This window comes from Pelodiscus sinensis, chromosome 6, assembly GCF_052426305.1.
Source record: "Pelodiscus sinensis isolate ZL-2025 chromosome 6, ASM5242630v1, whole genome shotgun sequence".
Classification (NCBI taxonomy): Eukaryota; Metazoa; Chordata; order Testudines; family Trionychidae; genus Pelodiscus; species Pelodiscus sinensis.
Genome location: NC_143057.1, coordinates 64,275,250 through 64,292,330, shown reverse-complemented (window position 1 = coordinate 64,292,330; position 17,081 = coordinate 64,275,250). Strand labels below are relative to the sequence as shown.

At 40.1% G+C, this 17,081-nt stretch overlaps 1 protein-coding gene across 6 annotated transcripts in view; it reads left to right on the top strand.

Annotated features, from left to right (window-relative positions):
• Positions 1-17,081, top strand: part of FER (FER tyrosine kinase) — a 340,298-nt gene that overhangs the window by 287,859 nt on the left and 35,358 nt on the right. For all 6 annotated transcript variants that reach the window (XM_075932044.2, XM_075932041.2, XM_075932046.2 and 3 more), the window contains one exon: positions 16,470-16,624. In XM_075932044.2, coding sequence (XP_075788159.1) covers positions 16,470-16,624 — 155 coding nt within the window. The remainder of the gene's footprint in view (positions 1-16,469; positions 16,625-17,081) is intronic.

Sequence of the window (17,081 nt, the reverse complement as noted above, 5' to 3'; positions counted from 1 at the left end):
GCAAATACAACTTAGATGTGGCTACTATAAGGTGGGTGCATAACTGGCTGGATAACCGTACTCAGAGAGTAGTTATTAATGGTTCACAATCCTGCTGGAAAGGTATAACAAGTGGGGTTCCTCAGGGGTCTGTTTTGGGACCGGCTCTGTTCAATATCTTCAGCAACGATTTAGATATTGGCATAGAAAGTGTGCTTATTAAGTTTGCAGATGATACCAAGATGGGAGAAGTTGCGACTAATCTGGAGGGTGGGGTCATAATTCAAAATGATCTAGACAAATTGGAGAAATGGTCTGAGGTAAACAGGATGAAGTTTAATTAAGACAAATGCAAAGTGCTCCACTTAGGAAGGAACAATCAGTTTCACACATACAGAATGGGAAGCGACTGTCTAGGAAGGCGTACAGCAGAAAGGGATCTAGGGGTTACAGTGGACCACAAGCTGAATATGAGTCAGCAGTGTGATGCTGTTGCAAAAAAAGCAAACATGATTCTGGGATGTATTAACAGGTGTGTTATGAGCAACGCTGAAAGAATTGGGTTTGTTTAGTTTAGAAAAGAGAAGATTGAGGGGGGACATGATAGCAGTTTTCAGGTATCTAAAAGGGTGTCATAAGGACGAGGGAGAAAACTTGTTCATCTTGACCTCTGAGGATAGAACAAGAAGCAATGGGTTTAAACTGCAGCAAGGGAGGTTTAGGTTGGACATTAGGAAAAAGTTCCTAACTGTCAGGGTAGTCAAACACTGGAATAAATTGCCCAGGGACGTTGTGGAATCTCCATCTGTGGAGATATTTAAGAGTAGGTTACATAAATGTCTATCAGGGATGGTCTAGACAATATTTGGTCCCACTATGAGGGCAGGGGACTGGACTCGATGACCTCTTGAGGTCCCTTCCAGTCCTAGGATTCTATGATTCTAAGTAAGAAAGTTAGCAGCATGAATCCTACAGGACAAGGAGAAGTAAAATACCAACAATGAAGATAGAGGTAAGGAATTACTTTACGCTCTCTGCACAAATACTGCTTCTGAGAATTCCCTGGAAGAGTCTGCTGAAGGAAGGGCATGGGGTGAATTGACTTAGGGATGAGGGTTCCATGGCCACCCCTATCAAGAGAAGAAGGGTGGTGGTAGATGGGGACTCCCTCCTAACGGAAGTAGTTACATCCATACACTGTCTGGTATGGGAATCGTGAAAAGTGTGCAACTTGCCTGGTGCTAGAATTCAGATGTGACTGAGAGTCTGCTGAGAAATAAGGTGATATTATCAAATTTTGTTTATAAATTATCAGATGTACTGATTAATAAGGTGAATTTGTTCTGCAGCCCCTTACCTGATTTTTGTTGATGCAATTTTGACCTGGCCTATGTTACATCCCAGTCATTCCTATTTTTTTCTTATTAATAACTGATTAAAACAAATGACCAATTCAGTCCTTTTAGAATTGTTCATTTTGTCTTTGTTTATTGTCTTACTTTCTCTCTAGCATTTTATTGCCATGAGATATTTGTAAAAATTCTTAGTCTACATAATCCCTTTTGCTAGCCATTAGTTCATTCTGCTTCTTTACTGTCCTTATCTTTTTGGCTGCAGGCTTTAACTGACCTGAATTATTTCTCTGTTTTCAACACAGGTACTTTTTCCCTCTCTCATCATTAAACAGTCCTTCATAAAGCCACTCTGGTCACATCTTATTTCTTGCATTTTTGCTGTAGTCTATCACACCTTAATTACATTGAATTTTCAGGATTTTGTAGTCTGTTACACTGAAAAGATTTAAAAGCTTTTTCTTTTTGTATCTTACCCTACATAGGCTGTCTTGAAATCTAGAATCCATTCACTGATGTGTCTGATGAAAATCCATGGTCATTAGCCCCAATTCTCTCTGTTATCCTATCATTCTTAATCAGTACCTCTCCAGTGGTAGAAATAGAGGTAGATTTAGAATGATTGATTTCCTTTCTTTTTAAATTCTTCTTTTCTTGGATCAGGAAACTGTCGTCTACCATGTTCAACTCAGGAAACTCTTTGATACTCTCCTGAGAACAAGTGCACTCATGCAGCTTCAAACTCTACAGTACATTGTCCAGGATTATTTTAAATTGCCATCCTTCCATTTCTTCATGATTTTCTATCCTTCCTAACCCTCAGCATGAATATTTTAGTTGTCAGCCAACTTTCACTAAATGTGTTATGCCATTATATTAAACTATCCATCATGCAGTGACTTTTTATCATCTTGCTTGTTTTGTACACTACACCATAGCTGTAATATCCCTTGATGAATTCACAAACCCTTCAGAATAGTAATACCTCTTTTTTTAAGTCATCTTTTGTAGAACATCTCAATTGCTTTTCTATTCATATCTAAAAGATGTTTTAATTATACAAAAACTCAATTTCTAAAATGCTGTTTGGATATAAATGTCATTTTTAGCCTCGCCTGAGTCCTCAAGCTTTTTTTGTTTTATTTGTTTGATTCTTGTCTAAAATTAAGGCATGAATCCCTATTTCCTTCCTATATAATGAAAATAGAGATTCCCTCTTACCACTTAAAAAGTTTTATCAATTTATAGCTAAGGTGTGTGGCATCCAGTCTACTGGCACAGAAACTCAGCTAAATTACTGTGTGTTACATTGCAATGTTCTGTGGATTCAGAGTTCTAATATATAACCCTTTTTCACTCAACCTGGCCAAATATCTCATTCACACAAATTCCTTACCAGTCTGGCTGGAAAGCACAGAAGTAGGGAGGAAGAGCTAACCAAACATCACACCTTTCTTGCTATAAGTGGAAAACAGCTGCTCTGTGGCAAAAGTATGGAGTTAATTGTGGGGATGCTGGTGCGTGTTAATGCTGGCAGTTTTATCACAAGCCCTTATTTTGTATCTTCTCCTGCCCTTTAGAGGGAAGGGTAATATCTAGGCCCATGAGGGAAACCACTGGCAGGATAGTGCCTCAGTGCATCATGCTGCCAGTTTCGGTACTTTTGGAAGAGGCACATAGAAAATACCCCAAAATCTGTGGGCGTTCTTTATGATTCATGCAATATCCACACAGTTGGGGCATCATCCACAGCTGCACAATCTTCCCAAGATTCACCCTTTTCCCAGACTGATAAGACAGGAAGTTCACCTGATGGAATAACAACATCATTTCAATCACTTTCACAAGGATGTTTCCACAGAATAAGATAATTTAGCCCACATTGTATATATTAGTTTGTATCCTTAGGGATATAAAGATCTGCACAAATATAAATTAGCTCTTTGACTATGGTCTGAAAATTAGAAAACTGTTAATGCACTGGAAGGATGAAGGCTGGATTGTCCATTCACAGTCAATTTGACATGAGGTGATTTTTGTGTAATAATAAGTAGTTTGTGTGGTTTACAAGAAATACTGAAAGCTAAATGAATGAAAGACATAAGGATCCAGGGATAGAGAGTTTAATAGCGAACTTATCAAGTAAGCAAAAACTCTTCAACTCATATGACTACAGAAAATAAAAACAGCTACACCGATGAAACGGGGTCTTAATATAATACCATGGAAAATAAAATGTTATCAAACACAATGCTGAATTATTGAAATTGGACAAAGATAAGGCAGGCTTTCCTGTCTACAGAAAGGAAATTTGTTGAGACAGAAAAGAAATTGAATTGCAGACTTTTGTTTCCAGATATAAATGAATTATAGGGAAAAAAGACCTGTATTCATAACTTAGTCTCATACATTGTTTCAGCACACTGAAAGCAATCATAAGAGCACAGAAAATTTATTATGAAGTCAACAGGGATACCACTCAGTCTGTGTGTGTGTGTGTATATATATATATAAACAAAGAAAACCACATTATAGATTGAAAAGGGAGTGATGAAAATTTCATCAAAAAACACAAACATAACCGATACATACAAAGTAACCATACAAAGTAACCACCACATCTTTGCCATTTTTACAAATATTTGGCGTGTAGAATGATTTAAATACAGCTACTACTGCTAGTCATAGTCCTATTCCAGGTGCAAACCCTGCTGCTTCAAGTGGCTCTGTGTAGAGGAGCAGTCTTGTGAGCTGCAACTTTATTGCTCTCTTGGTTCTGATACACTTGCAGCTCCACCATTGTGTCTCTTGACTCCCTGTGATCTAGGCCCTGCCACTCCTATGCCCCTCAGCACAACCATAGCAGAAGCATAGTCTTCATTAGGGAAAATAGGTAATGTGTAGTTTTAATGTGTCCTTGTAGGTCAAAGTAAAGACTAGAGCAGAGCATAGCTCTGCTATTCTGGTCCAGATTAACCCGTGTGAACTTAATGTACTTGCTCTGGCCTCCCAATGCTGTGGGCCCTTGACCACTGGGGGAGCAGGAAAAACCTGAATGGTGCTCTGACCCACTGAGTCACAGAGCCAATCATGGTAGAGGAAGGGGCAATGTCTATAGTGCATAGAGCCCCAGAATTCTTTAATCCAACACAACTGCTAACACAGGTTAAAAAGTGGCTTGTGTTTGTTGTGATTTTACCATGTCATTTTTTTTTCTTGTAAGACATTGTAAGAACACACTTTCTTCATAGTGAGGCTCTCAGGAGTAGCTCTCCACTATCAATATTTTTACAATGAAAGTAGAATTATTCCTTATCCTTTTATAAACAGTATTGCCAAGCTCAGGGGTTGAGTTGGCCAGTCCAAAACTTATGAGATTATTTTAAAAACTGTGAAACTCTTAAGAACTAATAATAAATATGGGGAAGTTTCAGGGGGTAGTCATGGGGGCATCTCATTTACATTGCTCCAGTGCTTGTTGCAATGTGTAGTGCACTTCAGGTTCTTTACGTATCCAGGATTAGAGAATTTTTCCTAGCAGGATTTTTCCAAGGGAGGTGGTGGAATCTCCCTCTCTGGAGATATTTAAGAACAGGTTAGATAGACATCTGTCAGGGATGGTGTAGACGGAGCTTGATCCTGCCTTGAGGGTGGGGGGCTGGACTCGATGACCTCTCGAGGTCCCTTCCAGTCCTATTATTCTATGATTCTATGATTCAGTTCACACCCATTCCCGCTCTCCCCGAATTCTAGCCATATAAAAGTGTAACCGTGTATATGGTTAACTGATGAGCCTGGGCTCAGTAGTTAACGTTCACAGTTACATGCAGGCACGCAGTATGCATGGGGAGCTGTCTTAAAAGCTGGCTCCCCACATGCACTGGCTCCCAGGAAGATGCCTCCTTCCTCCCCCGCCCAAATGCTAACTCTGTATCCGAAGCAGCAGCACAGGGGGCAAGCAGAAGCTGGGTTAAAAGCCAGCTCCTCACATGCAACAGCTCATAATTATGAGCTCATAATTAGATAGTTACTTAAACACATTTTAACATCCCTAATCTACTCTCACTCTGCACTAAAGTTATGAAGAGGACTGCCAAAATACTGCTGTCTCAGTTCCTTCTTACCATTACCTTGGATCCAATAGGAGGGCCTTGCAGTGAAGAAGTGCACCACACAGCAAAACACATCTCAGAAGTAACGGTCCTATTTGTAGTATGAAAGTTATACTCAGGTCATGCTCAGGCTTTTCTCCACAAACATTAGGTTAGAAACGTTTTAAAATGAAAAGTGAGATTCTCGTGTAATCATTGGACTTAGGAGCTGAGGCTTTATGTAAAACACCAAATATCATGAAAGTTGCAACAAAATTATGAACATGATAATACTACATAGAGATCTTACCTCTGCCTTGCACTTCTGGGGGACAGTTTTTGCATCTTGGAAATCAGTGATGGTATTAATATCCAGTGAGGAGGATCCAGAGAGGGAAGAGAGAGAATTGGGCTCTGGAACAAAGAAGAAATATGAGAGTTATGCTGGAGCCTCTAGAATCTTAAAATCACCATGGCTGCCCATACAATTGAGTAATGTATCCATTGTCCCATCACAAGATCTTTGTATCTAAATCTAGATATAGTCTGCTGTAATTATATTTGACAACTAGCAGCTGACTATAAAAAATAAAACAACCCTTAATCTTATTACAGCAGTAAGTGAATCGAAGTTATTGTGCGCTGCTGATATAAACCTGTATGCACTTTTTATTTCTCAATTTAGACAGAAATATGTGTCTGTGCAAGGCTATCAATGGAAGCGGAAGAAGGGGCAGTTAGCCAGAGCTCCAGTTATTTAAAAGTGTCAGAAGCTCTGGACTGTTGCTACTGTAGCAACAGTAGCAGCGACAACCTCCAGGCTCTTTAAATTGCCACCGGAGCCTTGCATGGTGCAGTCCGGATGGTGGTAAGGTCTGGCTGAGGGGGCACACCATGGTCCAGGTGGTGCAGAGGGCTGTCTGAGGCCATGCCCCTTCCATGGGGGTCTGGAGCTGAGCCACGCCCCCCACCACCACATTGCCCAGGTCCTGGTGAAGTCTGTCACCAGCTCAATGTCTATGAAAGCATTGGCTATAACAAATTGTTATAGAGAAACTGTTTTATGCCTCTTTGTATACAGTAGTTAAGTAATCTTTCTTGTTTCAGGCTTATTTTGCTTGTACAATTTAACATACTTAGCATATGCACAAAAAGGACGGCATATGATATATTTGCATATCATAAACACACAGTGCCAAATAGCAAGAGGCTATTGCTCAGTCACACAGCAATGGAGTAGACTGCCAGTAGTCTTTGATGTGGCTGTGCAGGAGTCTCCCACAGGAACAGTCCTTTCGCTTGGGAAGCCCAGTGACTGCTTCTTCCTTCCAGGGGACAATGTGTTAAAAATGCAAGTGCAGGGCTTAGGGTGCCCTCCCTACTTGTTATGTGGGCTGATACAGAATGGAAATGGAGCACCAACTGAATCAGTCTGTGCTATAAAATGGGACAGAGAGATCACCCCTTGGATCATGTGCAAAGAGCAGCCCTGGAGAGATTGTACTATGTAATGTTAAACAACTTGTATTAATTATTATTTACTTAAAATCTTCCTCTCAATGTGCACTGAATGCAATATGTACTAAACAGGGCAGTAAAGCTGTTTAATTATTTCTTCTGTTCATTTTTTACATGAACAGAATTTTTTTAAACATAAGGCAAATAGCTTGATTGTTTCCAGTCCAGAGGACTGACCAAAATACTGTAATTTGATAATTAAACCTAAACACAAATACAATGACTCTTTAGTACACTTGGGCTGAGTCTAGACTGGCAAGTTTTTCCGCAAAATCAGCCACTTTTCTGGAAAAACTTGCCAGCTGTCTACACTGGCCGCTTGAATTTGCGCAAGAACAGTGACCATCTAATGTAAGATTGTCGGTGTTCTTGCGCAAATACTATGCTGCTCCCATTTGGGAAAAAGCCCTCTTACGCAAATGTATTTGCGCAAGAGGGCCAGTGTAGACAGGTAAAAACTGTTTTGCGCAAAAAAGCCCCGATGGCGAAAGTGGCAATCGGAGCTTTCTTGCGCAAAACTGCATCTAGATTGGCACGGACGCTTTTCCACAAAAAGTGCTTTTGCTCAAAAGCGTCCGTGCCAATCTAGATGCTCTTTTCCACAAATGCTTTTAATGGAAAAACTTTTCCATTAAAAGCATTTGCGGAAAATCATGCCAGTCTAGATGTAGCCAAGATGTTTAACTTTTTCTTTTAAAAAACGTAGGTCTTTAATATAATATTTGTTCTCTTAAATTCAGTACTGTTTTAAGGCAAAACAACTTTCTCAATTCCATTTTGCTGAGAGTTAAGGAGGTTTTTTTTAATCAAAGTATTTCCCAATAATAGGAGAACTCACTAGTTTTCGTGCGGCTGTTATTTGCTACACTGTTTACTGTACCAGGGCTTTTGTTGTGCCTTCTAATTGCTGTTTAAAATTATAATGTTTTTAAAAAGTCTCATTTTGTTGTTTACCAATTCAAGTTTCTAAGTAGATTTTTACAAAAGCACATTAAGGCTTTCTGCAAGTTTTGTTTATTTTCCCTCATTATTCATTTATAAGGTTTGGTTTTTTAATAATCAATATTTTCTAAATTTTTTTATACCCAAGTATAGATTCCCTGAGAAACGTTATCATTTCCCAGGGTAGCCTTTGACTGGAATACTGAATGCTACTTAAACATAATACACATTTTACCTTATAAATAGAGACTACAGATTTCATAAAAGGGTAAAATTACCACCTTAATCACAATGATGTAATATAGAGGGGTGCATTTATGATGAAGCTCTTTTATGTTGTTTACTTGGGTACTAAAATACCAAATTTTGATTCTTAGACTCAGCTTTCCTTACTCATCACAGCCCTGTGGAGTTGATAGAGGCACCTTCAGCATTCGAGTTCGTGGGTCCTTTCTAGACTCACTAAATCAGTCCCTGGAAGATCAGTCTGTGGAGCACTGATCTTCACGTAAATATAGACAAGGCCTGAAAGTCCCACAATGGCTCCAGCACATTCATTGTGGTGTAATAGAGATATATAAGCAATACTCTATTTATGATTCAAATACATTTTAGAACAATAGTTAAAATGACAGTTCTTTTTTAACTTGGGTCAACTCCCTGATAGTGGAACTTAGCAGAGGCCGGTTGTCCTGTGGTGTTATTTGTATCTATTTCCTGAGATGGGGAGCTCCATGACCCTACTTTCAACTAGTGAGGAATCTATGATTTCTTTCTTACCAAGGTAACTACTCCATAGTTACCTTGGTAACTAATATAATCTGTGCCCAACCTTAGCTTTCACAACAGCAAAGTAAATATTATTTACTTGTTTTCTATGTAAAAGATAAATATTGACTTCATGAAATCACTGGAGCCAAATAATAAATACTGTATCAAAAGAAAAAAAATCCCTCTGATTAATGAATACTGAGTCTTCTATAAAATCATTTCTGGTCTTCACTGGGGTATTTGCTGCAACATTCTGCTCAGCCACTGGGAAAAAGAAGCCAGATCATTTCAGGTCGAATTAAGGCAGAAGAAAGACACAGAATACTAAATCTGGTCAACTAATCGTATGTGTGTATAATGTCTAAATCTGAAAGTGTGATGAGCTGCTAAAAAACTTTATCAAAGGAATCTGTAAAGTTCTATGTGACGGAATCTGTGTGCTTTTCTCTGGATATCACTGGGTATCATATGATTTACTTTACATTTTCACTCACACATTCAGATATTCATTCACAGAGTTAGCTGAAATCTTTGGGAGACAGCATTTTGCCCCCAACACTGACATGGTCTTTCCAGCAAATCTTTTTTAAAAATGCCTGAAAATGCTTTTTCAGAAACAAGGAAGAGATTAAAAAGCTTTTAATGAATTTTAACATGTTATAAAGCATATTTGCTTCTATTACCTTTCTTTCCAATACTATGGATAAAACATAGTCCTAAGTCCCAGGGGAAAGTTTATTGGCCCCATCTATCTCTCCCTCATTCCCATTCTAATCACCCAAGGCCATCAGTCCAGGTAATACTAGTGGTATGTGAGTACTTAAATGCCCACAGTTGTAACTGATAGGCAGATAGCATGGTATTGAGGGGTGATATTTCCAAATGACCTTGGCCCCAAAGGCTTTTAAATAAAGATAACAAATTTGAGCCTACCAACAGCAAAATGAGAAATGTAAGTCATCTGGTTTGTAATTTATACTGGGAACACAATTACTGTTTATAAGACATTTGCAGGTCCACCTAACTTGTAACTCGTCTATGTTTCCTGATATAGCAGCAAACAGAAATTAATCAACACATGGCTTATAGCATTCACTAATACTAGTACTGATAAAATAAATTTCACTTCATCTACTGACACAGCAATTTTAATTTAAACAGAGAATATACATGATTGATATGTGTGTATCTGTAGTATTTGCATATGTATTGTATGGTAAGAATATAGAGGAATACCTCTTTACTGAAAAACAAGTGCTATGTTCCATGGAGAACAAATTCCTTGCAAAAATTATTGAAACTGTAGCAGTTTGCAGTGCCTTGTTGATAATGTTCAGACTTGTAGCTAGATCTGAGTTAGATTGCTTTCAAAGTAGAACTGTAATCCTGCTGTCAAAGCCAGGCATTTTAGATGCCACAGCAAAGTCTAACTTATAATAAAAGATTTCACTTAGTTGAGGAGTGAGGAATAATGCCATTATTTCTAAAGCAGTGTTGTAAATGAAGACTTATAGGTGAATGCTTTATCATTGCAGTAGCTGCAACACAAAAAGGCATATTGTAAGCAGTAGTTGCACATACTAGAGATAAGAGAGACCTGAAGTGATCATGTAGGATTTTCAGCTTTGTATCCTGAATTTTAGTGCTCAGTACTTGTATGCACAGAATTTCAAACTTATGGTGCATTATGTTAGACTGAATTCAGGTCAGAGAATAAGTCAAAATTTACTTTCTCCACTTAAGAGTTAAAAGAACAGGGAAGGGCCTTGAAAGGACATCTAGTCCATTCCCCTACACTCATGGATGGCAGATACACCAACTTCCCATCTAACAGGGGTACCCTCACCCCAATTCTACTCTATCCCCATTTCATGCCCTTGCCCCAAAAACTCTTCCATGCTGCCTCCCTTAAGGTTGCATCTACACAGCACCCTTACCTTGAAATAAGCTATTAAATTTAGGTTGCCAGAATAGCGCACCCATTATTTCAAACTATATTTTGAAATAATGAGCGCATTTAAAGATGCAAAATAGCTATTAGGTATCCTGAAACAGCTCTGTTATGTAGAGGTAGCCTAAGTGCACCCCCTTCCCGCTACTCTCCCTCTCCCATTGAACTTTCTGAAAGCCACAAAACAGCTGTTTGCGGACAACGGGAGGTGCTGGGAGGGAGGAGGAGGAGGAGTTGAGCAGAAGAGCTGTTCACCAGCAAGAGGGGAGGGGGAATGTAGCTGCCAGCAGGTGCTAAGCATCCACTAATTTATTTCCATAAGATCCCTGGAATTGACACCTATGTATGGTAGGACTAAATATTATTCTAGACCATCCCTGATGGGTGTTTATCTAACCAGCTAATAACAATCTCCAATGATGGACATTCCACAACATCCCTAGGTAATTTGTTCCAATACTTAACTACCATGACAGTTAGACTTCTGAATATTCAACCTAAATGCTGGAATTTAAGCCTATTGCTTCTTGTCCTTTGCTGAGAACAAGTTTTCTCCCTTCTCCATGAAACAACTGTTTATGTGCTTGAAAACTGTTATGTTCTCTATCAGTCCTCTCTTTTCCAGACTGAACAAGCCAGTTTTTCTATTTTCCCACATATGTCATGTTTTCTAAACCTGTAATCATTTTTTGGCTCTTCTCTGGACTTTTCCAATTTGTCAGTTTTCTGACAGACACACCTCAGAACTGGACACAATGCTCCAGTTGAGGCCTAATCAGCATGGAAAGGAGAGGAAGAATTACTTCTCATGTCTTGCCTACATCACGTATGCTAATACATCCTAGAATGATGTGTGGGGGTGTTTTTTTGGGGGGCAGGTGTTAAACTGTTGACTCATAAAACTATTAGCAGAGACTAGGAAAGAACAATCAGTTGCATACATACAAAATGAAAAAAAGAGTGTCTAAGAAGGAGCACTACAGAAAGGGATCTGGGGGTCAGAGGACCACAAGCTAAATATGAGTCAACAGTCTCAGAGGGATAGCCTTGTTAGTCTATAACTTTAAGAACAAGTATTCCTGTGGCATCTTTGAGACTAACAAATATATTTTGTTAGTCTCAAAGAGACAATTTTTTATTTCAAAAGGTTGAGAGAGCTACTGGGGAGAAGCTGTTCTAGATTTGATTTTAACAACTAGGGAGGAACTGCTTGAAAATTTGAAAGTGGAAGGCAGCTTGGGTAAAAAATCATGAAATCACAGAGTTCATGATTCTAAGGAATGATATAAGGGAGAACAGCAAAATAGAGACAATGGATTTCAGGAAGGCAAATTGTAGTAAACTCAGGGAGTTGGTAGGTAAGGTCTCATGAGAAGCAAGACTAAGGCAAAACAACTGAAGACAGCTAGTAGTTTTTCAAAGGGATGCATCATTAAGGGTTCAAAAGCAAGTTATTCTACTGCATAGGAAAGATACAAAATATGGCAAGAGATCACCTTGGCTTAACCAGGAGATCTTACATGCTCTAAAAATAAAAAGGAATCATATAAAAAGTGGGGAAACTAGGTCAAATTAAAAAAGGATGAATATAAGCAAATAACACAGGTATTCAGGGGCAAGATTAGAAAGGCAAAGGCACAAAACAAGCTCAGTCTAGATAGAGACATAAAGGGTACAAGAAGATATTCTACAACTATATTAGAAGAAAGAGGAAGACCAAGGACATACTGTTTGAGCACCAGGCCCTGCTGTCTCCAGTCTGGGTGCGACTGCGCTCCCTGCTGTGCCAGCCTCAGCCAAGGCTGTGCTCCCAGGTACCACCATCCTGGTGCCTCCGGCCTGGGCAGGACTGTATTCCTTACTCTTACAGCGGCACAGTGTGGTCAGAGCTGGTCTCCCCACTACCAGCCCAGCCCCTGAACAGGGTCCAGGTGGACCACGGATGTTGCCAGACAACAAGTCCCAGGCTGCGTCTAGACTGGCATGATTTTGCGCAAATACTTTTAACGGAAAAGTTTTTCCGTTAAAAGTATTTGCACAAGAGAGCGTCTATACTGGCATGTGCCTTTGCGCAAAAGATTTGCCACTGTAGATGCTCTCTTGCGCAAGAAAGCTCCGATGGCCATTTTAGCCATCGGGCTTTCTTGCGCAAAAAATTAACTTGCTGTCTACACTGGCCCTCTTGCACAAGATAGCTTATCCCTGAGCAGGAGCGTTAGAGTATTTGCGCAAGAACCACTGATTTTGTATATTACAAAGTCAGTGTTCTTGCGCAAATACTCGTGGCCAGTGTAGACAGGTGGCAAGATTTTGCGCAAAAGCGGACATTTTAGTGCAAAATCATGCCAGTCTAGATGCACCCCCAGATTTTAGAGGTTTAACCTGTAACACCAGCAAAGATTTTGGTCCCACTCTCAGTATGAAGAAATCAAGATTAGAGGAGACGTAGTCCGAGTCCAAAGGTGTTTCAAGAGCTTTTGAACTCAGGTGTTAGCTCAACTATAGCTTCTCTTCAACTCAAACACAAAATATTTTTAAAGTTCAGGACTGATTGAGTTAAAGAGATTCCTGTGTTATTAATCAGCACTTCAGACTTCCCTCCAGAGACTGTTGATTTCTGTTTCTCGCTCTGCATTCACCTCAGGTGCAATCCTGGTCCTGTTGAAGACAATGGCAATAACAACCACCATCACTCTTGAGACTGTTTGGGACACTTCTTATGTAATTAAGTACAGAAATGAGAATCTCTGGATTTTGCTTTGCAATTCTCTCTCACATACCAGTCACAGTATACTCTTATATAATTTGAGATGCCTCTAAATCTGAATATTTGCTGAGATGGGATCTGATTCTGATTACAAACCACTTTTAAAACTAGTGCGATTTCATGGACTTCAGTGGAGATTCTCCTAATTTACAATGGTGATAGATTAGTAGGATCAGACCCAGGGATGAATGAATGTTTCATACCTCCTACTGGTTGCCCAGCTTCCAAGGAATAATATAAACAAACCATAATTTAGAGAAATAGTTATCTTCAAAGAGAGAGAGTGCTACTCAACCACTGTTACTGCAACGAGATGCGAGTCCCTGTGGGTGCTCCACTGTAGGAGTATGTGCGCCTCTGTGCCTCTAATCAGAGATTTTTGGGAGCAGTGTCTATTGATCCTGTTCATGTGCTCTACCTCCTTCGTGGTCTGCCTCAAGACTATCTAGCACTGTTTGGGCAAAAGCCCCTTCCTTCCTTCTCCACTGCAGAGTTGTATAGAGAACTCTGAAGTAGACGGGGGGGGGGGGGGGTGAGTTGTGGAGAACCCATAGGGACACACGTCTCGAAGAATTGTTGTTACTGCATAAGGTGAGTAAATTCCTCTTCTTTTTTGAGTAGTGTCCCTATGGGTGCACCACTATTGGTGACTCTCAAGCAGTACTCGCCACTGGAGGCTGGGACTTGGAATAGAGTCTGTTACTACATAGAGTACTATAGAGTGGAAGATGGTGTTGGGGGCTGAATCTTCAGTGACCACATGTTCTGTGAGTGTGTGAGCAGAGGCCCAAATCACTGCTCTACAGATGACTGAGATAGGAGTATCTGTACGGAATATGACGAAGATAGAAACTGACCTCAAAGAGTACATATGGACTCTGGACAGAAGCATATTGTGCCCTTGAAAACAGTGATTAATGTAAGCAGAGACCCTTTTGAGCCAGTATTACAGAGCTTTGGGATCTTTCTTTGGCTAAAAGAAAGTTTAGAGGATTTCCCAATGTCCTTAGTCCTCTCCAAGTAGAATGCTAATGTTCTTCTAACATGTAGCATATAAAGAATCATCTTCCTAGTGTCACAAAGTGGGTTTGGGAAAAAACAGGGAGATGGATCTAGATTGATTCATATGGCAAATGCAGTGATAGTAAGGAGAAACTTAAATATGGCCTTAGAATTACTTTGTCTTTAAAAAAGGATGCAGCAACATGGGAGGGCAGGCACAAGCAGTGGCTCCTGTGGGGCCACCCCCCACCTGCATTGTTGTCTCTAACACAGCACGGGGGAAGGGAGGTAGGCAGGAGCAGGCACATGTGGGGAGCCACCTGGGGGCAGACCAGGAGGGAGAGCACATGTGCAGGCTCAATGGACACTGCTACCAGAAATCTCTGATTTGAGGCACTGGGCACACATACATCTATAGTGGAGCGCACACTACTCAAAGAACTATTGATTATTATGCATAGCAACCTGTTTGTTAGTATATAAATCTAAGATTAACAAACCTTATAAATTACTAGGTGGTATAACTTTTTAAGGAATTATTGTTTGTAATTTTCTATTTTAAAGGTGTGTTTTTCAAATAATTACTTTTTTTTCTTTAAACAATATTGACTGTAAGCTATGCTTATAGAACTTAAGATAATACAAAGTTTGGAATTATTCTCTTCCGATTTTTTGGACGGAAAATAATCTTTGTTTCTTATGGGAGTGGCTTTACTTTTCCTTTCTTCCATTGGCAGTTCAAAAACCCGTAATCTAGTGGGTAAAGATCAGCTTTATTTCTTTTTAATCGAACTCAGTGTTGACCGTGCTGTGGTAAAAAATGGTTTTCCAGCCTCTCTAGTTCTTTTTATGGTCATAGGAACTAGCTTTCCAGCTTCCTCTCTGAGCTCTGTTATGTTCTGCACCAAATTTGGTCTGTTGTCAAGTAAACATAGTGCAAACAAGCTTGCTGGGCAATCTGGGCATAGCATATTATTGCCCTGTATATGCTTATTTTTTCTTTTATATGTGTAGTCCCCTTACTAAAGGGGCCTCTGTTTTATTCTAAAAGACGCTGTGTGCTAGAATCCAGACTACAATTCCCATGAGCCATTGGAACAAAAGAGGTAGGAGGGACTTGTGAGAGAGAGAGAGGAGGCTCTCTCCATGTGCTTGAAGAAGAGGCCTAGCAGTCTGGGACTGCCTTGCAGTTTGGAACCAAAGGGGAAGCCAGGCTGCTGCCAAGGACATTGACCCAGTGCAGGGGCTGTTGGAGTGCAGCTATTACATGCCTGTTGGAACTGGGAGTTAGCAGGCTGCTTCCTATAGGCACAGCATGAGGCAGTAAGTTTGGGCCTTGCTGGAAGAGTGCTGCCTGGGACAGAGCTGCTGTTTAGCCTGGACCAAATCCTCACTACAGCTGCAACATCAGCGCGCCAACGCAAGCAAGTGTCTGGAACTGAGTCTAAGGGTGTGCACACTCTGCAGTGGGGTCACTGTTGTCTAGCTATATAAGCTTCAGTTATTGTTATGAGTTTTGTTAATGCTATTCCTTGCTAATCTGTTCATCCCTGTTTAGTTAAGTAAAGATGGTTTATTCTAAAGTATTCTATTAGATGTATATGATTTGTAGTTGTTCTGGAATTAGATCCAGCTTTATGTTGGAATGAGTATATTCCTGGAGGCTCTCAAGGCACCAGTGTGTGTACAAGGCCAGCCAGGTGGAGGCACTACCACTTTACATTCATTGCTAGCAAGGGACTGCAGCAAGGGGGTGGATAGGGCTTTCCCCAGCTAAACACCATCACCACTGGGGTACTCAGGATCTTTTTTGGGTTAAAACACCAGGCGCCCAGGCACACCTGTGAGTGTGACCTGCTCCCCAGTAACCCGAGGAGGAAAAAGGGGGTTACATATGGAAATATTTGTGCCTCTCCAGGAGCCTTGGCGTGTTTTCTGAAATATGAATTTTCACTGTGAATAGGTTTCATTGTAATAGAAAGAAGGTGGGAAATGGTTGAAGCTGTTTCTCTCCACATCTCAGTATAAATACATTATGAATGTAAAAGCAATGCTTTTAATTTCTAAAAGGTTTTCTGTGTCTTAATCTAACTCAGGGACCTTGCTGCAAGGAACTGCCTGGTAGGTGAAAATAATGTTCTGAAAATCAGTGACTTTGGAATGTCTCGTCAAGAGGATGATGGGGTATATTCATCTTCAGGCTTAAAGCAGATTCCTATCAAATGGACTGCTCCGGAGGCGCTCAACTATGGTAAGGAGATATTATCTTTAACTTTATTATAAAAAATGTATAGTGTAATACAAAGTATGAAGGAAATACTCTGTAGTCTGTACGCAAATGTATAGTATTCCTGTTGTCCTTAGTCTCTGAGGATAGGACAAGAAGCAAAGGGCTTAAACTGCAGCAAGGGAGGTTTAGGTTGGACATTAGGAAAAGCTTCCTAACTGTCAGGGTAGTTACAACTTCCCTAGGCAACTTATTCCAGTGTTTGAAATCTCCATCGCTGGAGATATTTAAGAGCAGGTTAGATAGACATCTATCAGGGATGATCTAGATGTTACTGGGTCCTTCCATGAGGGTTGGGGACTGGACTCGATGACCTCTCGAGGTCCCTTCCAGTTCTAGTGTTCTATGATTCTAGCCATGTTTAGACTAATAAACATATAAAATGTTCAAATAAATTAACAATGCAGCCTTATTCAGATTG